The following is a 21,350-nucleotide window of genomic DNA, read 5'->3' as shown; positions in this document are numbered from 1 at the left end:
GCGGCCCCCTCGTTATCGGCACGTGATGCAAGATCGCTATCTGCCGAGGACTATGGAACTCTTCTCTTGCAGTTGCCGTTGCAAGCAGCCCCCCTCTCTTGGAGTTGCCGCTCCGTTGACGCACAGCCACGTCGGAGGGGGGTTTCCCACGCAGACACCAGTAGATACTTGGCGCAATCAGGGCATTGCCTGCGGTTTCCAGCCTGGTGGTGGCCAAGAAGCTTGCGTCGCTCATAGTTCCTGAAAGAGGCTGGGCAGGTTTTCCCGGGCTGCCTCCCTCGGACGGTAGAACCCCATGAGTCGTACATGAAGGTGAGAAGCGCTTGCATTTGCTGTTCAGCTCAAACCCGCTGCAGCCCTCTTTTTTGTATAGCAAACTCCATTGAGAGACATCTGTTCCTCCTTGTCCGGCGGAACGAGCGGCTTCACGGCCACGCCAACGCGACAGCGCGGTCTCTGCCATGGCTTCGGATGAGCCAATTACAATCAGCTTTTGACGTCAGACATGTCAACGTCCTCCAAGATCCGAGGGGGCGCCCTTCGCTTGCGGCCTTTCTACGCGACCGTATTCTTAATATGTCTTTTGGCATCCTGGTCCATCTTGACCAAGGCTACCCAACGACAGCTTCAGCTGCAAGACGCCTCATTCTCACTCTCATCCTCACCCCTCACCAAACGATCCGAGTTCACCGAGTGCCGAGATGTCCACCGCGCCGATGATCAGTGTGCCTTTGTCAAGGCTCACTGCGCCGAGGACGAGGCTGGCCTCCTATCCTACCTGACGCTGTATTATTGCGACCTTGGCAAGGCTCAGTGGTTGGCCTTCATTATCCTGGTCTGCTGGCTCGGCTTGCTCTTCACCACTATTGGCATCGCCGCCAGCGACTTCTTCAGCGTTAATCTCAGCACAATCTCGGCCATCCTCGGCCTCAGCGAGAGTTTGGCTGGCGTCACCTTCCTCGCCTTTGGCAATGGCTCACCCGACGTCTTCAGTACTTTTGCAGCCATGGGCTCAAATAGCGCCAGTATGGCTGTTGGAGAGCTGATCGGTGCTGCAAGCTTCATCACCGCCGTCGTTGCCGGGTCCATGGCTTTGGTTCGCGAGTTTAAAGTTGGCAGGAAGACGTACGTCAGGGATCTCTCTTTCTTCATCGTGGCTGTCTGCTTCACCATGGTGTTCCTGGCAGATGGCCACCTGCATTTATGGGAATGCATAACGATGGTCTGTTACTACATCTTCTACGTGGTTACCGTTGTCACATGGCATTGGTACTCAACAAGGCGGAGCCAGCGGCGGGTCCGGGAAGCAGCCGCACGAGGTCATGTCTACGGGACGGTGGGGCATCTCAGCGACGAGCTGGCACCGGAACCATACCGGGATGATCCCGACGATGAGGACCGGCACGTCACCTCCGCAGCCGCTTCCAGCGCTGGAGACATCAACGCATTGGAAGCTGGCCCTAGGATCGAAGTTGATGGTCAAGGAGAGAGTGACGAGGAGGCGGAAGACAGCGATCATGGGCGGCACGTCGTCGCAGAGATGGCCAGCAGCATGCGAGTGTTGCGTCCTAGAGGCAGAAGGCGCAATACACTCACGCCTATTCGTCCCAGTCTAGTCGGCGCTCTCGAATTCCGATCTGCTCTGGCTCAATTGCAGAAGGAAAGCAACCACAGGATGAGACCGATGCATGGGCGAGCCTACTCGGTCAACCACCTCGGGGGACAAAGTGAAACGAACACAGTGGGAGGGCCGCCATCCGACTCAGGAAGATACACGATAGGTGCCGTTGAGGAATATGGTCAGAACAGGAATCGGGCCTTGTCCTCTGGCGATATCCCCGGATCTATTAACAGTCGCGACCATTCGCCATCGCCATGGCGCTTTCCAACACCCGCAGACCCGATCCAACAGATAAAGGCCCAAGAGAGCAGAAACCGAAGTCTGTCACCAGCTTACAAAATCGGTGGCAACTTGGCACCTCCTCCAGTCGACGCCGTACCACAAAGACAGGACAGTGGGGGGAGCGAACCTTTGGAGGCTCGGCCATCACCTGGTCAACTTTCCCTCCAAATACCAAGTCGGCGTGGCAGCATGAGCGTCGGGTCTTCGCCTGCATCGCCCTTCCCTGGTTACACCGAATCGCCTCTTGTTTTAACGCCTGCTGCTCAGACCGAGCCGACCGAGTTTTTTGCGCCGCCTGGTCCGGCTCGCCTCGAAGTGCCATTTGCGCCTTATGAGATGGCCAACCCCAAGCCTATAAGGTGGTGGCCTTACGCCATTCTGCCTCCGCCGCATATCTTTTGGGCAACGTTGTTCCCGACTCTGCTAGGATGGAAGCAGAAAAGCCACTGGGACAGATTTGTCAGTGCTATATCTGTACCAAGCATCTTGCTCTTGGTGTTGACACTTCCGGTTGTCGAAAACGAGAGCGCGGATGATTCATCCGACGAGACTGCCGTGGATCCCATGATGCGAGATCACTCCCACTGCGACGCTCCAGTACCTGCCGACGCCTACGAAGACGATCAGGGGGAGACGGAGTGGCAGCGCTTCAGACGGGCTACTCTGTCGCACGCTCACGGGCAGTCACTTGATCACTCCCCCAAGGGCTCTCCAGCGCTCATTGCCATCGATTCTCCGAGTGGTGCGCGTGTGGCAGCTGAAATACCTACGAGTCACCCACAAGCCATCAAACCCGCCAAGCCGTTGCCTTCGGAGAGCAGTCTAGCTCCTGTAGACGAGTCGGGACAGTGGAACAGATGGCTCGTCGCGATCCAGCTCTTCACCGGGCCTTTATTCGCCGTCATCATTCTCTGGGCAAACATGAAGGAAGACTTTCAACAACCCTACAAGGTCCTCGTCAGACTCATCCTGTATACACTCCTAGGATCCACGATTCTTCTCGGCTTCCTTCTCCTATCGACTAGTCCTGATAAGAAGCCAAAGTACCATTTCTTGCTTTGCTTCATGGGTTTCATCATTGCTATAGCCTGGATTTCTACCATCGCTGGGGAAGTCGTCGGTGTCTTGAAAGCAGTGGGCGTCATTTTCGGCATATCGGAAGCCCTCCTGGGCTTAACCATCTTCGCAGCGGGCAACAGTGTGGGTGATCTAATTGCCGATATCACCGTTGCCCGGCTCGGGTTCCCCGTCATGGCATTGTAAGTCTTCACCTACCTATCCATCCACACAGCCATGCTAACTACTGTCAGGTCTGCTTGCTTTGGTGGGCCCATGCTCAACATCCTGCTCGGCATAGGAATTGGCGGTGTCTACATGATGGTCCAGGCTGCCAACCACCGACATAAGAAACACCCTGACAAGCCATTTAAGTACCACTCCTACAACATTCAAATTGGAGGCACGTTGATGATATCGGCCATCACGCTACTCATCACACTGCTCGGCCTCCTCATCATCGTACCCATGAACAAGTGGGTGATGTCACGGAAGATCGGCTACGGTCTCATTGTGTTGTGGATGATCAGCACCATCGTCAACGTTGTTGTCGAGCTGACCGGAGTTTGGACCGATGTGTCCTATTCCCTTTCTTTCTAACGGTACATTTCTCCTTTTTAACTGCTGGCACACGTACAGACTGTATCAATATTGCGTTATTGCATTACGCCGTATGAGTATACCCAAGCATAGCGTGCGACGAGAAGAATAAACGAAAACTCTCTGTCTTCCCACTTATAGACAGTCTTTACCTCCTGAGTACAAAAAGAGGAAACACGAATCTACATATACATTAGTTTATAAAAATAAATATCACAGATGCTAACGTCCTTCTTACACAATCATCTCGGTTGGCTTGATACCTCATTGGCTTCTTTAACGTGTCAAAGTCTCGTGATGTGTTGGTGATGGTTGCAGTTTCATCTAGCGAACAGCTATGTCTACGAACGAGGTTGAAGGCACTCAGGCACGGTCCTACGTTGCAGGCGTCGATCACCATCTGATGTGTTTCTGTTTCCCTTTCCGTACGTGCACCACCAGACCCCTTGTGAGCGAAAGGGCATCAGTAACCGAAGTTTTGACGTGCCCCAGCCAACGGATTGAGACGAACATCATGGAATGCCAACTACGCAATGTGCATCGTTGCGATGCCAAGACTTAAAGCAAACGCTTCATCTGGTGTTGGATCTCTCCTTTCTGTTTCTAGAGCTCAGCTCGTGTGTACAAGTATGTGTACGTCTGAGTGTGGTTGCCAAGACATGTCATTGTGTGCACTTGCTTGTGTTTTGGCCAACTTATGCCCTTCCACGAGGGGAAAACAGCGCGTCACTATGGTGACTGGCAACATTGGATCATTGACAGACGAGAGTAGTAGTTAAGTATAAAATGAGACTTGAATGGCCGAGTAAAAGACCCTTCCTAGTGTGAGGTCATTCCAGCTCATGCCAACTTTGGTTGTATCAAGCCACGCAAAACAAATCACACTCAACTCGGATTTTGCTTGCCCAACCAGTTTTTATCTCCCTAAGTCTACTGAAGAAAAAGCAGTCGAGAGATTCAGATACTCAATATGGGAGGTTTCAACAAACTCACAGACTTGGCCCAGCAACTCGCCGGCAAAGACCAAAGCAATAAGGATCAACAACAACAGCAGCAGCAGCAGCAGGACCCGTCAATTCCCCAGACAACGACTACGACTACCACGAACGACCAGGAATGGGCGGAGGTCGGGTCAGCCGCCAAAAAGGCCTTTGCTGGATTCCAGGCGGATCAAGCGGGCGGCAAGGGACCTGATTACACCGAGATTGGGGATATTGCGCAGAGGGCTTTTACGGCTTATAACCACGGCGGCGGTGGTGAAGAGGGAAAGAAGGATCTTGCTGAGATTGGAAAGGGCATCGCTGCTGGGTTCGGCGCTGGTGGTGGTGGTGGTGGTGAGAAGACGAAGGAGGAAGGGAAGTTGGGAGGGACTGCTGGTAAGCTGGAGGATGAGGAAGAGACTGCTGGAGGTGAAAGTGAAGGTCAAGATGGGGAGACACAGACCGACGCTCAAGGTGACGATGGTCTGGCCGTTTCCAAGTCGAATGCAGGGGTAACCACTGGCCTAGCGAGCAAGACGCTCTCTGGAGGAAATTTGGACTTTTCTACTGAAAAACAGGGATTGAACTCTCAGACCAAGCGAGAGGCTGGTGCCGGTACTGATTTGGAGAAGGGCGGTTTGGGCGAGGATGAAGGTGTCTTTATTGGTGATGAAGAACGCAGGACCGATGTCACTAGGAGCGGCGAGACGACGACCTCCGGGCAAGGTAAGCTTATTTTTTTGAAAGCCATACTTCTTCTGAGCTACTCGACTGACTCTGGTCTTGAATCAGGACTCGATCGTTCGGGAGAGCAGCCTGTTGGCGGTATTGGTAACGAAAAAGAGACTCTTGGGAACCAGCCGGTTAAGGGATGGATCGAGTGAGGTCATGTCATTTAGCAAGGGAAATTGTGGCAGCGTTTTACCTGTGCAGAAGATGTTTACGATTGATGTCAAAGACGTTCGCTGGCTCGAGTGTCTGAGATGAGTGAGTGACTCACTCACGTATTGTTGCCGCCAGCTGGACTGTTTCGAAACAGAGGCGCGAAACAGAGGCGCAGCACGATCGTCACTGGGTAAGGGTGGTGGATTATTCCGCGTAGTTGCCGGATTGCGTGTTAGCTTAGAAACATTGACGAGATATATCTGTCCTCTAGCATCCAGTGAGCAATGGTAGATTGGTCGTGTAATTGATGCAAGATATGCACCGACGTCAAGGTAGCAATTGAGGTACTAAGGTGAAGGTCACCGAATCGGAGCCGGGGACGGCTCCACCCTCGAGCCCCGGAGCACGCATCCCTGCCGGGGCGCCGCCGCAAGGGGCAGTGTTCCCAGCCAGTTCCAGGTCCCATCACAAGCCCACGATCCTCCGTCGCCTAGCGTATTATTAGTGCCCTCCTAGTCCGCCATAAATTGCAATCTATCGTTCCTTGCGCCTCATAGTGATCTGCTCAGGGAACCTAACTTCCAGGTTCGCAGAGGCCACGATGTCTACATCCTCCCCCGGTATTAATCACGTTCCTGGGGGAAACAAAACAACTCGTCATCTCAGCATTGCCCCAATACATGGCGTAGGTGACCCAGCGGGCGAGTTTCAGAAGTGATCACTTGAATGGCGTATCTCATCTCGTTTCAATGCCAGTGCGTTCGTATCGTTGGACGTTCGTACATGGGGGCGAGAGGCAAGCTGTTCATAGCTCGTTGCAATGGCGACATTGGTAAGGTAGGCAAGGACAGATCATCAAGAGATGGACAATCAAGAGATCTGGCAAGTTGGGAGCCGTGATTGTGCTCGGTCAGCAGACAATTGAGACTCCATTGTCGAGTTATACCTGCCAATGCTTGTGGTAGACGTTGAAGAAAGATACAGCTTTACGAAAAGTTATAAATCAAGTCCAACATCGCACTGATTCGAATTCGAGGTTCTTGGTTCTTTGCACCTGCAGCTTAAAGCCCACCTGCCTACTACACTTTACTCAAGGCCCAGACCCAGACCCAGACCCGTCAGAGGGGACCCTTGAACCGCAACAAACACCAGTGCACCACAGTACCTCACTTGCCCCGCCATCCAAAAAGCAACCCCGCGCCGCGCCTGCCACATCCCGAAAAGGAGAGCTTCCTTTCCTGCACGATTGACCGCCCTCCCTTTGCTCAACTTTCCCATTGAACTTTTCCTCATCCCTCCTCCCATCCCTCGAAGCGCGAAACTCTCACGACAAAGCTGCTTTCCTCAAATCTTCGCCAATCGCAATACCGAAATTGAATCTGCATTGTGCCAGCATTCACAAGAACAAACACCGTCACGATGGCTACCTCTCTCCCCAGCTACCCTCCCCTCACGGAGCGCCCTCTGAAGAACACCATCTGCCTCTTTGACGTCGACGGCACCCTCACTCCCGCTCGTCTGGTAAGCTACCCTTCCAAAAATCAGATATCAATCCCCGGCTTCCTTTCCAGCTCTAGTCTTTCCCAAAGAAATTCCTCGTCGCATTGCACCAGGAAATCCCATCCAAGCTAACACCTCCTCCCCCCTTCCCAGGCCGCCTCCCCCGAGATCCTCGACCTCCTCGCCCGCCTCCGCCAAAAGTGCGCCATCGGCTTCGTCGGCGGCTCCGACTACTCCAAGCAGCAAGAGCAGCTCGGCAACGCCACCACCCCCGTCACCACCCTCTTCGACTTCTGCTTCTCCGAGAACGGCCTGACGGCCTACAAGCTCGGCCAGCCCCTCGCCTCCAACAGCTTCATAAAGTACATTGGCGAGGACCAGTACAAGGAGCTCGTCCGCTTCGCCCTCCACCACATCGCCGACCTCGACATCCCCATCAAGCGCGGCACCTTTATCGAGTTCCGCAACGGCATGGTCAACATCTCCCCCGTCGGCCGCAACGCCTCCAACGAGGAGCGCCAGGCCTTCGAGGCCTACGACAAGGTCCACAACGTCCGCCGCGACTTCGTCGCCAAGCTCCGCGAGAAGTTTGGCCACCTCGGCCTGACGTTCAGCATCGGCGGCCAGATCTCGTTCGACGTCTTCCCCACCGGCTGGGACAAGACGTACTGCCTGCAGCACCTCGAGAAGGAGGCAGAGAAGGAGGGCGGCGTCAAGTACGAGCAGATCCACTTCTTTGGCGACAAGACGGCCGAGGGCGGAAACGACTACGAGATTTACGTCGACGAGCGCACCATCGGTCACTCTGTCACCGGCCCCGAGGATACCATTCGCATCCTCAAGGAGACGTTTGACTTGTGAACCGCGGCGGAGAGGAGTAGGCTGTGAGGGAATCTTACAAAAGACTTGCAGGCTGGGGAGGATGACTTAGCTTGACCAGTCAACAAAAATGGGGTTGAGATGTCATGGGGCCAGCTTTCTAGACTTTGTGGTTGTGGGCTGTGGCCTTGGGGAACAACAGACCTGCGACATGTCGAGAGCGGCCATAACAGGCCTGCTATCGAGACTTGATTTTTCAGTAGAGCAGCAAAATGAAATGATTTACAATGATCACTCAAGATAGTGCATGATGGCAAAAGTCACATATCACGTACGAGCCTCAAGAATCAATGTTGTGGATTTGAAGTATATCATCAGGTCGTCAAGCTACCGCTGTATACCTTGGGGATGGGGGGTGCTGGAGAGAAAGGCAGAGAGATATTAAAGTAAATCCAAGAAAAAAGACAACACCATCGCCGTCACCGTCACCGTCACCGTCCACGCACACCCACCTCTTCTTTACCTCCCAAACTCCAAATGAGGCACAATCACCGGTCCATACTTTGTCGGCGCCGTAAACGCACCATCACCCTGCACCACAAAGTCCACCGCCAAGCTCAACTTTTGCAATCCCTGTTGCTGCTGCTGCTGCTGTCCTCCATTAACGATGCTACCCGCATACTGCGACCCGCCGACACCGCCACCAGGACCACCGGCGACGGTCTCCGGGTCGTACGCCACGACGGCGACGTAGTTCCTACGTCCCATGAGCTTCTTGAGCTCGCGCGCGGAGCCCGAGGCGTCGGTGTGGAAAATCTCCATCATGTCCTCCTTGGAGTCGGACACCTCGTGGTTGGATTTGTGGCCGTTTTGCGGCACGTAGAGGCTCTTGTTGTTGTGGAGGAGCTTGAGGATGTAGTTGCTCGCGGGTTGGGCTACGATGGGGGAGGTGATTACTTGGTACATTGTCTTGTGGTCGCTCGGGTGGGTTGGGTCGTGGACCAGGCCTGCTCCTGCGCAGTTGACGTCTGTGATATCGTTAGTTGGTGGAACAAAACAAATTGCGACGAGTTTGTGGGGTTTGAGAACTCACCTCCTGACAAGAAAGTCATGCGAATGCCCTTTTGCTGGGAGATGCCTTGGAGCGTGCGGATAAAGTACGTCCTCTCCAGGTCCTTGGAATCGTGCGTCCACATGTCCTTGAGGATCTCGGCAATGTCAATCTCGCCAAATTGGTTCAGGACGTTGCCCATGAGACCAGACTTGCCGACGGCCTTCTTCACCTGCGTGAAGCCCTGCGCGACAACGTCTTTACCGCCAACGACGCCGGCCACGGAGCTCGTAACCTTGCCAAGGATGTTGTACGAGGTATTGACAACCTTTTTGCCCGTCGCGACGGCGCCTGCCAAGCTCTCGACCGCCTCGAGGCGTGGGTACAGCAGCGGCACGGAGACCATCCAGATGCAGTGCTGTACGCTGGGAGGCAGCGTCGCGACCTTGGGGAATATGCCCTGGTAGGTCGGCCCGGCCATGACGCGGGCTTGGTTTCTCTCGGAGCGGCAGTCGGGTCCAACGACGCAGACGGCCGGGCCGAGGTACTTGACAAAGTGCCACCCTTGGCCGGTAATTGTGAAGAGGTCCATGTCATTACTGACGTTGCGGAGGATCTCTACCGTAGTGTGGTGCTGGAAGAGGAGATACATCTCGACGGCAATTCGTCCCACGTTCTTGAACATTTGGGACCCTTGCATGTACTCGGGATACGAGCCGTAGCCGTCGAAACTGGGCCAGGTCAGTTACTTCACGTAACACAAGGTACAAGACTGCACTTACATGTCATGGTCGTCAATCTGCAAAACATGCGGAATCTGAGCAAAGGCCTCTCGTAGGTAAGGCTGATCAAAGTGGCTGGTATAGTAATGGAAGTAGGCGTGCGAGACGTCCTCCTCGTGGCGCGCGGTCCATTGCGCGTTCTTCCTGTTGTCTCTGCCGCTCATCGCCAACCACTGCTTCAGCAGGGGCACCTCCTTCCACAGTCTGTCACCGTAAATCTGGTTGCCCATGCCGAGCTGAACGTGGAAGCCGCCGCAGTCTACGTTCTTCTGGAGCACGTCCTTCCACATGAAGCCCACGCCACCGAGTTTGGAGCGCTCGGCCTGAGATGTTGAGGCGGCAAAGTCGTTGTTCGAGTGAGCGATGAACCTCCAGCCGACCTCATGGCGGCCAGCAATGACAAACTCGTATCTCGTGCATCCCAGGTGAGAAGTGACTGCGTACGTCCATCTCTCAGTCCCGCTCTCACTCATGGGCAGCTCAATATCGTACTTGTAAAACGTCCAGCGCTGATGAGTGAAGATATTGTGCGGCACCAACTGTCGCGGATTAGGTGAAAGGTCGTTGCTCGGGTGAATGTGAATGGTCGGGGGCTGCGGTGCGTCCGTCACGATCATGATGCTACCCAGCCATGTCCCCTTTTCGAAGTCCATGTTGCAATAGCGGAGGTATGGTCCAAAGTACACACCGTTCGTGGGCTGGATCCTGTACATGTCAACACCGGCGCTTGGAGGCGGTCCAGAGAATCCAGCAGTTGTAGGCGTTTGGGACGCAGCGACGCTCATAATGCTCTCAGCATAACCCGGTGTCTGAGGGGGAAACATTGGAGAGGCCATGGCCTGCTTGCCAAACATGGGCGATGCGAGGGGGTTACCGTACGTCGACGCCGTGGGAGACAAGGGAGCCGCCTCGTGTGTAATAGGATTGGGCCCCTTGGGGAACTCCCATTGCGTCGCCTGAGATGCCAGATGAATGTAGTAGTATTGTCCCGAGTTCTGGTCGAGGTGGGCGATCCAGCCTTCGGGCAGTGGTGGCGGCGAAGAAGGGCCAGCGCCTTGGAAGGAAGGGGGCGCTTGTATAGTCTGGGTAACAGGTGCATTCTGTGCTTGAGATGACGAGGGCTGTCCGTTTTGCTCTGGCCTCGGGTCGTTGGCGAAGGCGGGGTGGCCTTGCAACGAAGGTGACGCGAGCCCTGCTGCTGCAGGGCCGACAGTCGCGGGCTTCTTCGGGGGCGACTGAGCAGCAGAGGCCGTGGACACGGACGGCGTTGAGTCTGCCCTTTGCTGAGTGGGCCGTTGCTTCTCGGCTGGGTAAGATGGGTTGCCTGAAGGCGTTACACTCGAGTAGGCTGGCGGGGGATCGTTCAAGCCCAGTCGCTGATAATCCTGTTCCAGAACGCTGACTTGCAAGTTCGTCTGTTCCCCTTGGTTCTCTGCCTGCTGGGGAGGAGGACTGAATGTAGGTTGCGTAGGACTCGTAACTGGGTTCATGCCCTGATAGACCGTGGGCGGGCCATGAGGTTGATTCTCCGGGTTCTCCGTGGGAGTCCACGGCCGCGCAGGTGGTGGTGCTCCTCCATACTGAGCCAATCTCTGGGAAGCCGCAGCGCTCTGGGCCTGTTGCGCCTGCAGGCTGGTCAGTGTCGCCGTGCCCGAGATGCCAGAGGCGGCATATCGCGCCTCGATGCCGCCGCCCGGGATGACCCCTGGTTCAACGATTGGGGTCTCTGGCGGGGGTGGGGATCCTCGGCTGGCGCGGGTTGTGGAGGTTGAAGCTGTCGAGGCGAACCTGTTCACGCTATTCTGGCCGGGCATCTCGAGATGATCAGCGCTCTGGGCACTCTGAGGTGGTGGCCGGGCCTGGTACTGGCTCTGGCTCTGGGCGGGCGGCGTAGAACTGGATGCGCCACCCGGTGGCGGGTAGTAAGGCTTCTTGGTGTAAGACGGGTAGTTTGTAGTCGAAGCAGCCGGTCGCTGAGGTTGCGGCGCCGTCAGGGGCTTCGCGAAGAGGCCGCCGTCGTCGCCAGCCGGGCTCTGCGGAGATGTGGCGCCCAAAGGCCTCGGACCGGTGCCGCGTCGCTCGGCGAGGGTAGGACTCTTGGTCTCTACGGGGCTGGTCGCATTGAAGCGCGGGGTAGTATCATTGTAGTCGGAGCCAAATCGCTTCGGGGCGGTGATGGTGGGTTTGGTAGGTTTTCCAGGTCGAAGATCCTCCTCGTCGGGATACGGCAGAGGGGCCGCTGAGCTTGAGGCGCCTGGTGGTAGAGGGAAGGTCGGCTTCGATGTGAAGGAGGAAGAGGAGCCCGAGGCGGACGGAGGCGCGGGGTACTTGAAGCGGTCGTTGGCGGGGTTGGGACTCTGCGGTTTGAATATTCTCAGGGGCTCAACGGTCGGGCTATCGCAGTCTTCTTCGGCGGGCTTGTGAAGGAACAGTTCGGCATCGGGAAGGCCGCGACTGCGCTCCATGATGGGCGGCGATGTGGTATCTTCGAATCTGGCCAAAGATAGATATGTACGGATATCTGGGGGCCGGCCGACTTGCGCAGGTACGCGGATGCTCGATGCGGGATGCGAGTGACGCACTGCGAGAGCTCAAGTCTGCAGGTCAGGGGGAGCAAAAAGTTATTTATAGGAGCTGTCGAAGGTCGAGGTTTCGTGCCTATCGTTGGATGCTTGAGAGGATCGCAGCTGCTGATGAGGGGTGGTGGGGTCCTGGTTCGAGTCTCACGGGAGAGGTCGCAGATATGGCCGGCCGGTTGTTAGGCCCGTTAGATGGATGAAACGGCTGCGGCACGGAAACAAAACCAGTGTATTTTCCAAACGTGTGTATTTCAAGAGAAAAAAAGGTCAGAAGCCGAGAACTATCAACCAGAGGGGAGAGCGCGTCCAGGACGAAGAATAAGAACGTGCCAGATAGGACGACAGGAGCAGGAGGGAAGCAAGCAAGCGCCAGGTAGGGTTTGGGTCTGGCAGCGGGAAGCATTGGGCAAAGTGCAAAGCGGCAGCATAAGGTAGGGACATGGGGCCAGGATGGGGATGGGATGGGACCGGGAACCAGGGGGGCGAGGCGCTCGCCAGCGGCAGAGAAGAGACAGAGAGAGGGGAAACTTGGATGTTCCTCAAGGCACAGGCAGGCCGCACCGCCGCACACAGACTGTAGACACCACCACCTCACACGGGAGGGCGTGGCCGGGCTGTCATGGCATGGCATTTGCAGGGAATGGGCGAGATGGGCCCTCGCCGCTGCCTTGGTGGCCTCTTCGACGATGAGAGAGCCAGCTGCCCAGGAGTGTCGAGAGAAACAAGTGGTAGAACTTGCAAGTCCCAGCCAGTGGTGACCAGTGACCAGTGACCAGGAGCCAAAGAGCCTGAACAACGTCGATGTATGGAGCCCTGCATGGTGGCATCTTGTTCTACTGCGTAGCGAAGCTTCATGATTGGCTGTGTATCGTGGGCGCTTAGAGAATGGTGCAGCAGCAAATGGGCAATCTTCATCTCGAAGTTGCAAGCGCCTGCCCATGACCGCGAAGCTCTTGGCTCGAAAGAAGTTCCCAGTCTTTCCAGATTCCCAGAGAGCCGTGAGAGCCTAGAGCGTGGTAGCGGAGCCACTTGAGCTCGTAATGCGCATAGAGGGAGATGAGAGTGATGAAGAGTGATTTGTCGAGTGCGGCATCTGGGATCCGGTGAGTCGAAATGCGCCGAGACAAGCAGTGACGAGATAGGGGTTGAACTTGGTAGTGCCCGCTCATCTGCAGCTCTCGTGAGCCATCACTTGATGGAGGCGCCTAGGAGATTTGGTGTTGAACTCTCCAAGTTAGGAGGATGTTGGTAAAGGTAAAGAAATCATCCAAGTGACAGACAGGCGGGACTGGAGGGAAACCGGTACCTTCACTGATTGAGATACGTACCTATTGAGAAGCACGGACCATCTCGAGAAGTCTTGGCCCAAGCTCAGACGGGTAATTACATAAGCCCGAGTATCTCCACTTTTCAGGCACAGCGGCGGCGTCCCGCGTTGGTTTGCCTCCGAACAGGTCGTCCGTCATTGGCCGAGCTCGGGGTTGTCGTCGTCGCCCTCTTTCGTTGCATTCGCACTTTCATATGATTTTCATTATCGAAACTCTCGGCTTCAACAAATGGGACTCGGACAATAACAACTTCCTCAACGATATCCCGGCAACTTGTTCCGAAAGCGAGTCACATTCAGGGGAATGTTGACTCACACAACTCACAAGCCTTACGACAGCTCCACGCATTGCATGGACCAACAACACCAGCCACGAATTGAGGCCTCAGTTTGGCGTGCGCGTCCTCTCTGCTGCCAGTGGCGAAGAATCAAGCACCATCTCAGTGACTGTGACCACCCACTATCCGCAATCTGAAGCTGCACCCAATTCCCATGTGCTTGAAGTGTGGCACACGCAACTTGCCAACTCCCGAGCTCATCGCAAACTGACACAGCGGGACCGAGTTACGCCACACTCCACCCCGCACTTCACCATATCCCGCTGCCAACAGCCCATTCCCGGGCCCGGGCTTTAGGCTGCTCAGCTGAAGCTTTTTTGCTCGGTCCCGCGCGGGCTGCGTAACACAACTGACATGGGACGTGTCAAAGAAACGACGGCGACGGCGGCGTTCCTCTCCAAGGCATTCAATCAATACGCGGCTTTTTCTCTAGCAGTCTAGAGTCATGAAGGCGTAAGATACTAGGTACCTTCTTGTTCGGTCTCCGACCACGCCTGAATCTACACTCCGCTGCGGACATTTGCCCTACGCCATCAACAAATTAATGGTTCGGAGCTCGGTGTACAAGTCTACCGCCCACCGACGGGGATCCAATGGGCTGTTTGGGCCGATCCCCCTACCACGACGACGCGTGGCGATGTTGTACCTCCCCCCATGTGCCCATGTCCCTTCCCTTCGAAACCATTCTGACCTGTTCGACCGCTCGAGGCTAGAGGTGTGTTGAGTGTGGCTCTGACTGGTTCAACCTAGTGCTTTCGCAAGTGTTTTTGCCTTCCACGTTTTGCTAGTAGTGTATCAGACGAAAAGGCCTACGCAGGCTCCTGCCTTGTAAATGATATGGCCCTGTCGTCGTCGTCTCATGATATATAAATGAACTCCTTCATCGACATCATGCTCTCTCTTTCCTTTCCCTCCTCAGCTTCATTGCTTTCCGACAATCACCACCATCCTCACCATCCTATTCCTCACTTACACACAAACCTCATCAACCCACACCCACAAACAATCACACATACACACACAACAATCCAACATGTCTTGGGCAGGTCCAAACGGTAATAACAATCCTTGGGGTCGACCAGGTGGCCCTCAAGGCCTCTGGAGCTTCATCCACTCCCTCGACCCCAACATGCGCGCCGGCGCCGGCGTAGACCACTCCACCGGCCCCGGTCCCTGGGCAAACTTCCCCTCAGGCTTCCCCTTCCACGGTGCCGAACACCCCTTTAGCGGCGGCCCCGGTGGCCCCGGCGGCTGGGGCGGTCCCTACGGCGGCTGGGGCGATTTCCGCGGCGGATTCGGCGGTCGTCGCCGCGGTGGCGGTCGATGCGGCGGCAGAGGTCACCACGGACGGCGGGGCGGCGACATGAACGACGGCGAGGGCGAGGTCGTCGACGAGACCATGCGCAACGCAGACGATACCCCCGAAGAGGGCGACTTCTCCGACAAGGAAAAGGACGACTCCCCCGATACCATGCGCGACGGCCCCAACGAAGACGGCCCCGAGCACGCAGGACACCCTCATCCCCACCCTCACCACCACCATGGCCCCGGCCGCCGCGGCGGTCCAGGCCGCGGAGGTCGCGGAGGTCGCTTCGGCGGTGGACCCCCCGGCGGCGGACCCGATCCCTGGGGCGCGCGCCACAGCAGACACGGCGGCCACCACGGCCACCGGGGCCCACCTCCACCCCCCGGTCCCCCGCCCCCATTCGGCGCACCGCACCCGCCTCCACCCCCTCCCCCGCCCTACGGCCACAACCCGGCTGGCACCTTTGACTTTGCAAACTGGCAAGAGTTGCTGAACCAGTTCGCCGACCACCCCTTTGCCCAACAAGTCCGCGACTGGGCCACCCGCTTCGGCGGCCTCAACAACAACGCCGCCGGCACCCGCGACGGTGGTGCGTCCGCCGACAACGACAACACCGACATGGACTCGGCATTCACGCCCCCCGTCGACATCTTCTCCACGGACCGCGCCTACGTGCTGCACTTTGCCCTCCCCGGCGCCAAGAAGGAGGACGTCGGCGTGAACTGGGACGCCGACAAGGGCGAGCTCCGCGTCGCGGGCGTGGTGTACCGGCCCGGCGACGAGGAGTTCTTGGCGACTTTGGCGTCGGGCGAGCGGAGGATCGGAATGTTTAGCCGGTCTGTGCCCTTGCCGCCTCGTACGCGTCAGAATGCGTCTGCTGCCTCGGAGAGAGGGGAGGAGATTGACGCGCTGGCTATCACGGCCAAGATGGAGGATGGAATCTTGGTGGTGACTGTGCCCAAGGTCGAGAAGGAGTGGACTGAGATTCACAAGGTTGATATCGAGTAGAAGAGTCAGATGATTGCTGCTTCGCACTTGAGAAGGAATTTTCTTTTTGGTGGAAACGGTTGGATGTAATGGAAGCTTCACGGTTAATGATTTTGGAGTTTGGGATATTTTGAATTCTTGGGTTTGGCTTGTATAAGTGTTTTTGGTACTAGGGTAATTAGATAGCTTCAACAACCGTTTACACCATTATTGTGGTATCGTCCCCCTTTGGAAGTGAATGTGAATGTGTACTGTTCTCACGACTACTGAGTCGACAATTCAAGGTCACCGAGACTTCTCATTGAGCCAACATCGCAGTAAAACAAACAGCAACCAACGTTCAATTTCGCGGGGCGGGTTCTTTGCGCTTCACACCACCATTTATCTCACTTGAACAAACGCAAAGGCTCAGCTATATTAGAGCTTCCCCGTCCGTCCTCTATCGTATGCGTACAACGGCTTTTCAACCCCACTGTAAAGTTACTCTCATCATGTTACGAATAGACGCCCCCTAGCTTAGTAATGTACAAGCGGACAGGCTCTGTAAAAACGGGTATATGCTGATGTAGATGTCGCTGCTTCTTCTCTTTTGTCGTAAACCCCTCGAGGAGGATTTAAGCGGCTGTGAATCAGTTCCAGTCGTCGTAGTCCTCACCGCAAACATTGGTGAGCAGCTAGCTTGCTTACCCTACTCACCCCTCTTGGGGGGTGCTAAAATCGCAGAGAAACAGGTGGTGTCTGCACAAAATGCATGCCAATGGCTGGTTTAGGTACCTCCAGGTAAGGTAGTGAGTGGCCAGCATGTTAGCCTGCTTCTCACAGTCGGCCCTTTAGGGGTGGTTAAGATCGCAGTGAAATTCATTTGCTAATCAATATGCAACGGGTTGCCTCACCCATACTTCCCGCCACTGCAGTCGGTGAGTGGCCAGCTTGTCGCCTCCCTACAGAGGCACATCACCGGGCTTCATTTCATCAAAGCCAATGCAAATGAACTTGTTAGCACCTATCAAGGTATTTGCTTTACTTCTACTCAACACCGTTTCAAAAAGTCCGTGGCATTGTTGTCCATAGGTCATCAAGTCTCATGTACACCCGGTAACAAACTAATTTCATGGTTTGATACCGTATAGTTCAGAAACGAAAGCGTCGCGGGAAGTGAATCGATTAAACGTAAATGTTTGTTACCAACTATGAAAGGCGGAATTCTTCTCATCGCATCATTGAATGGTATCACGGCCATGTCCAGTCTCTATTGGTGTTAAAGTTGCAGTGAAATCGGTGGTGTGATGTTCGGAACCGTTATGTGGTCAGCGTCAGCCACATGACCTATCAACCTGCCAATATTTGTTTCTTTCCCGAGAAACAAGATAGCACTTGATTGCGTGGGTAATAAGAATTCAATAGAAACTAGTCAACCAACAGTGCCGTTTGTGCAGATTTAATTCTGAGACCCGACTGGTTGACGCAGTAGACTGCCCTTCAGGAAGCATATGGTTTAATGGTGATGGATGCTGTAGCGGAGGAGAGCATCATGGACTTACAAGGCCACGGAGGTTCTCACATACTTGACCATAGAAGGATGAAGAGTAAAGTCATGACTACCTGGCCAAGAGAAAGAATTGTGTTTCGCGATGGCGTATTCTGGAGCTCACGGTATTGCCTGAGTAGCCTGGGACAGCAGTCTTGTTTCTTCCCATCACCGACTGAAAATGGTATATCAGATAATTGGGCTTCGCGTGGCATTGGTCTAAAATGGTATGCAAGCAGGGAACTTGTGCTCGACGAATATCCGAAAGATCCAGGTAGGAAAAGTTATGTATATATATATGGTAGATATAGCAAGCAAGAGGGAATAAACCATGCTATGTACCAAAATAATGCAATAAGGAAAGAGGAGCACAAGACACACCGAACCCACCAATTTCTAATAGACCATTTTATACGATTCCGCTACAATACACAATACATCAAAAAGAAAACAACACAATTCGCTTTTTCCAAGATAAAAGGTAAAACTACTTTAGACACCACACACTGACACACCTAGACCACCTAGACAAGCCTTCGTCTCACCAATACTCCCTCGCATTGCCCTCAAACGCAAAGTTAAGCAAGACGGCAATGAACAAGGAAGCGCAGAGCGCGCTAGGCCCCCACTTGTCGTAGAACTTGGCCGCCTTGCGGTTGCGGATGGCGTTGCTGCGGTACAGGTAGATCACGACCGAGTAGCAGAGCGACATGATGGCGAGGAGGGTGAAGACGCCGGCCACGATGAAGGACGTGGGCGTGGGCTTGGTACCAAAGTTGAGTAGCGTGACGGCGACGGTGCCGACGTAGATGGAGTATTCGAGCTATTTTTTTTTGGTTATGTTAGCAGCTGTTCGGAGATTTCTTGTTGAGAGAATATGTGAGACTCACCCATCCGAGGAAGGTTCTTTCGGCGGCAAAGTACACCTTGGGTTCCACGCGGACTGGCACGTAAATCTTCTTGCCCTTGGGGGCCTTGAACCTCTTGGTCTGAATCGGCCCCGAGCCGAAGAGCGTTGTTTGCACTTCGCGCCTGGGGATCACAGAACCACGGGGATGCGGCACGGCCCACTTGAGCACATCGATGGCGCGCTCGCCAGCCGCTTGTGCCTTTGTAGAGGCAAGCGCCTTGTAGTAGGTCCAGCCTCCGACCCGTCTGGCTTCCTCGAGGGCCTCGTCGGCGTCGTACTCCTCGTCCGAGTCGTACAAAAAGTCCTCGTTGTCGACGGGGGCAATGGTGTCGACCGTCTGGCCTTCGACGTCGAGCGCGGTCCCGCCGTTCCTGGCAGCTCCCTGACCACTCGACTCTCCGTTGGTGGCACCGTTATTGCTGGCTACCAAGGGACCCTCCTCGTCATCAGAGTCTAGCTCGTCATCCTCGTCGTCATCTGATGTAGTGGTAGTCGCCGACTGGTTGGGTCTGTGGATTCCAAAGTCGTGCGTAACGGGCTTCCGGATATCCACGTCCATCTGCGGCATCCAGAAGGGAAGCAGGTTGATGCGGTCGGGGAAGAGGCAAGCGACTCCGTGAATGAACTTTGAGAACTTGGGCACGGCCTCCACGAGATGACTGGAGATGAGCTGGCGAACCCATTCCGGAGGTTCTTGGCCGAGCTGCGTCTGAAGCTTAACCTCGAGAACGGCGTACGGGAAGCGCACAATGTCTTCGGGGGGCAGTTGCGAAAAGGGATAGTCGATGCCAATGTCCATGCGTCTCCAGTTGTCGCCGGACCTCTTACGGCCGTCCAGGTTGTCCTCGCGAACCATGGTCAATTCCGTGTCGAGCGAGATACGGACTCGAGCATCAGCGGGGAGCTGGAAGGCGGTACGATTGTAAAAGGATCTGCACACGGGCTTGTACCCCTTCTTGAGAGTCGAGTACTGGACCTCCTTTGCGAGTCTCTCGTCCTCGGCGATCGCCTTCTCGGGCTTCTTGCCCTCCTTACGCGCCTTTTCGAAGAGAGCGGCGGGGAGCAGCTCGCCGCGCATGTAAGCGTTGACATTCTTCTCCTTGACCGAGAATCGCGCCTTGACGGATTTCTCACCGGTCCAGTCCTCGCGATGGGTCTTGCGCTCGACAAAGATGTTTTCGCTCTGCATGCCACCGTACCATCTCAGGCGGATGGCCTCGGCGCCCTCCGTCTTCTTCAGACGACCCTCGTACAGATCCCAAGTCTCCGGGTTGTCGTAGTAGATGGATGTGATGGCCGAGTCCTGGATCTCAAACTCCTTGCTTGCGTTGAAGACTAGTACGGGCAAGTGCTTCAAGATGATGAGCTTCAGCTCCGTCACGTTGTCTGGGTGGACCCAGTACTTTGTCGTATTGCGAACGAAGCTGCCCTGGGAGCCGCCGGCTGCGCTGTCACCCTTGACTGGGTTTCCTCTCGTCCTGACCAGATCGTACAACTTGGAGAGCTGGACCACAGAAGCGTCATAGTTTTCCTTGTAAAACGGCTTCGCCTTGAGTCGGGTGTCGAAGACGGGCTTGAGGTGCCAGCCAGTCGTTTTCTATTCCTCGTCAGTGATCCACCCGGACGTTCAATGTCGGAAGGAATTGCCTCACGTCGTGCTTCTTGATAATCTTGTAAAAACCAGTATAGTTGAGCTGGACAAACTTGGCAAGATCGTGGACATCGGCAATGATGTCGCTCAAGTCCTCCTCGAGCAGCATGAACTCCTCCTCACTAGGGCCCTCCTCGCGGGGGCCGCGCTCGACGAGACGATTGACGACGCCCTTGACCTCGCGCTCGCTCACGGCAATGCGCCTCGAGATCTCCATGGCCTTGACCTGCTGCTTCGTGTGGACCTTGTCGAGCTCGGCCTCGAGCTTCTTGACGAAGCGGCCCTCGTCCTCCTCGGACCACTCGCGCTTGCCGCCCTTGCCCTTGCCATTGCTATTGTCGGCGGGTGTGACGGGCCCGGTGGCGGTCTTGAGGTCGGCCTTGAGGGCGTCGTAGTCGATGTAGTACCATTGGTACTCGCGGATGATGCTCGAGCGGAGCTGCTCGCCGAACTTCATGACGACGATGCCGGGAGGGGCGCGCCAGGGGGATTCGCTGGGTGCTAGACTCGGTCGCCAAGTTCGTTCCTGTGTCTTTGTATCGTAGACAATTAGCATGAGGAGCCGGGTCTCGAGGGAAATGGCATCATCGGTATGGGCATAGCAGGGCAGAAAAGCAAAGGAGGCTTAGTCGAAGAAACGCCCAGAGTTAGTCTGCCTTTTGGGTAATGGAATTCTTGAGGGGGCTTGCTTGTTGACGATGTGGAGTCGAATTGAGGAGATTTATTCGGATAGAGGTCTCACCTTATGCAGCTTTTGCGCCGTGTAACCGACTTGGGCTCAATGTTCCAGATATTGGAGAAAAGTATGAGAGGGTTTGGGAAGCTTTCGCCTGTCGCGCGGTCGGGTGTTGCAGGCAAAACAAAAGGCGATGGAATGCGAGGCGGCGGCCAGTGGTTACGAGACAAGCTTCGGACAGGGGGCCCTCAGACGGGGGGGGGGGGGGCCGCTACGGATACCTTGGTACTGCCTGCAATGTGCTGCAGTTGCCAACCACGTTAACTGAGTGACACCGCACGGCCAATCCTCCACTGCTCTAGGGTACCTTACTGTCCTTCAGCTTCTTATACTACCTTACGTCTCCTTACTCGACTCCCTTCATTTCGTGATTTCTTTGGTATTCCCAAAGCTCAATATTAGGATTCCAACG

General features: G+C 55.4%; 6 protein-coding genes across 6 annotated transcripts; 4 read left to right on the top strand and 2 right to left on the bottom strand.

The window, feature by feature from the left end:
- Positions 1-242: 242 nt before the first annotated feature.
- HER10_EVM0009864 (sodium/calcium exchanger protein) lies at positions 243-3,789 on the top strand. Its single transcript, XM_035479336.1, has 2 exons — positions 243-3,162; positions 3,214-3,789. The coding sequence occupies exons 1-2, from the start codon at positions 506-508 to the stop codon at positions 3,557-3,559; spliced, it is 3,003 nt and encodes a 1,000-aa protein (XP_035335264.1). The 5' UTR covers positions 243-505; the 3' UTR covers positions 3,560-3,789.
- A 740-nt stretch (positions 3,790-4,529) lies between these two features.
- HER10_EVM0004170 (uncharacterized protein) lies at positions 4,530-5,423 on the top strand (the record flags this gene model as incomplete). Its single annotated transcript, XM_035473822.1, has 2 exons — positions 4,530-5,265; positions 5,332-5,423. 2 exons carry the CDS (start codon positions 4,530-4,532, stop codon positions 5,421-5,423), a joined length of 828 nt encoding a protein of 275 aa, XP_035334856.1.
- A 1,057-nt stretch (positions 5,424-6,480) lies between these two features.
- Positions 6,481-8,011, top strand: HER10_EVM0006626 (phosphomannomutase). Its single transcript, XM_035476207.1, has 2 exons — positions 6,481-6,945; positions 7,078-8,011. Exons 1-2 carry the CDS (start codon positions 6,844-6,846, stop codon positions 7,783-7,785), a joined length of 810 nt encoding a protein of 269 aa, XP_035335026.1. The 5' UTR covers positions 6,481-6,843; the 3' UTR covers positions 7,786-8,011.
- A 72-nt stretch (positions 8,012-8,083) lies between these two features.
- Positions 8,084-12,563, bottom strand: HER10_EVM0005981 (WW domain-containing protein). The gene is made up of 3 exons (XM_035475579.1): positions 9,577-12,563; positions 8,837-9,525; positions 8,084-8,771 (listed from the first exon to the last, which is right to left on the bottom strand). Exons 1-3 carry the CDS (start codon positions 12,039-12,041, stop codon positions 8,263-8,265), a joined length of 3,663 nt encoding a protein of 1,220 aa, XP_035334987.1. The 5' UTR covers positions 12,042-12,563; the 3' UTR covers positions 8,084-8,262.
- A 1,760-nt stretch (positions 12,564-14,323) lies between these two features.
- On the top strand, positions 14,324-16,288 carry HER10_EVM0005765 (uncharacterized protein). Its single transcript, XM_035475369.1, has one exon. The coding sequence runs from the start codon at positions 14,854-14,856 to the stop codon at positions 16,132-16,134; it is 1,281 nt and encodes a 426-aa protein (XP_035334966.1). The 5' UTR covers positions 14,324-14,853; the 3' UTR covers positions 16,135-16,288.
- Positions 16,289-17,918: 1,630 nt separating this feature from the next.
- HER10_EVM0008404 (VTC domain-containing protein) lies at positions 17,919-21,128 on the bottom strand. The gene is made up of 3 exons (XM_035483065.1): positions 20,204-21,128; positions 18,532-20,148; positions 17,919-18,464 (listed from the first exon to the last, which is right to left on the bottom strand). Exons 1-3 carry the CDS (start codon positions 20,756-20,758, stop codon positions 18,183-18,185), a joined length of 2,454 nt encoding a protein of 817 aa, XP_035335161.1. The 5' UTR covers positions 20,759-21,128; the 3' UTR covers positions 17,919-18,182.
- Positions 21,129-21,350: the final 222 nt, after the last annotated feature.

Source organism: Colletotrichum scovillei (genome assembly GCF_011075155.1).
Source record: "Colletotrichum scovillei strain TJNH1 chromosome Unknown Contig00004, whole genome shotgun sequence".
Classification (NCBI taxonomy): Eukaryota; Fungi; Ascomycota; class Sordariomycetes; order Glomerellales; family Glomerellaceae; genus Colletotrichum; species Colletotrichum scovillei.
This window is presented reverse-complemented; position numbering and strand designations above follow the sequence as displayed.

What these genes read in the sequence shown, in the direction of transcription:
- HER10_EVM0009864 (XM_035479336.1), top strand. Translation starts at nt 506, where the DNA reads ATGTCAACGTCCTCCAAGATCCGAGGGGGCGCCCTTCGCTTGCGGCCT. An exon ending in GGGTTCCCCGTCATGGCATT is followed by an intron (nt 3,163 to 3,213) that starts GTAAGTCTTCAC and finishes AACTACTGTCAG; the next exon opens with GTCTGCTTGCTTTGGTGGGC.
- HER10_EVM0006626 (XM_035476207.1), top strand. Translation starts at nt 6,844, where the DNA reads ATGGCTACCTCTCTCCCCAGCTACCCTCCCCTCACGGAGCGCCCTCTG. An exon ending in CCCTCACTCCCGCTCGTCTG is followed by an intron (nt 6,946 to 7,077) that starts GTAAGCTACCCT and finishes CCCCCTTCCCAG; the next exon opens with GCCGCCTCCCCCGAGATCCT.
- HER10_EVM0005981 (XM_035475579.1), bottom strand. Translation starts at nt 12,041, where the DNA reads ATGGAGCGCAGTCGCGGCCTTCCCGATGCCGAACTGTTCCTTCACAAG. An exon ending in CAGATTGACGACCATGACAT is followed by an intron (nt 9,526 to 9,576) that starts GTAAGTGCAGTC and finishes GACCTGGCCCAG; the next exon opens with TTTCGACGGCTACGGCTCGT. An exon ending in CATGACTTTCTTGTCAGGAG is followed by an intron (nt 8,772 to 8,836) that starts GTGAGTTCTCAA and finishes ACGATATCACAG; the next exon opens with ACGTCAACTGCGCAGGAGCA.
- HER10_EVM0005765 (XM_035475369.1), top strand. Translation starts at nt 14,854, where the DNA reads ATGTCTTGGGCAGGTCCAAACGGTAATAACAATCCTTGGGGTCGACCA.
- HER10_EVM0008404 (XM_035483065.1), bottom strand. Translation starts at nt 20,758, where the DNA reads ATGCTAATTGTCTACGATACAAAGACACAGGAACGAACTTGGCGACCG. An exon ending in AGATTATCAAGAAGCACGAC is followed by an intron (nt 20,149 to 20,203) that starts GTGAGGCAATTC and finishes GACGAGGAATAG; the next exon opens with AAAACGACTGGCTGGCACCT. An exon ending in AAAGAACCTTCCTCGGATGG is followed by an intron (nt 18,465 to 18,531) that starts GTGAGTCTCACA and finishes AAAAAAAAATAG; the next exon opens with CTCGAATACTCCATCTACGT.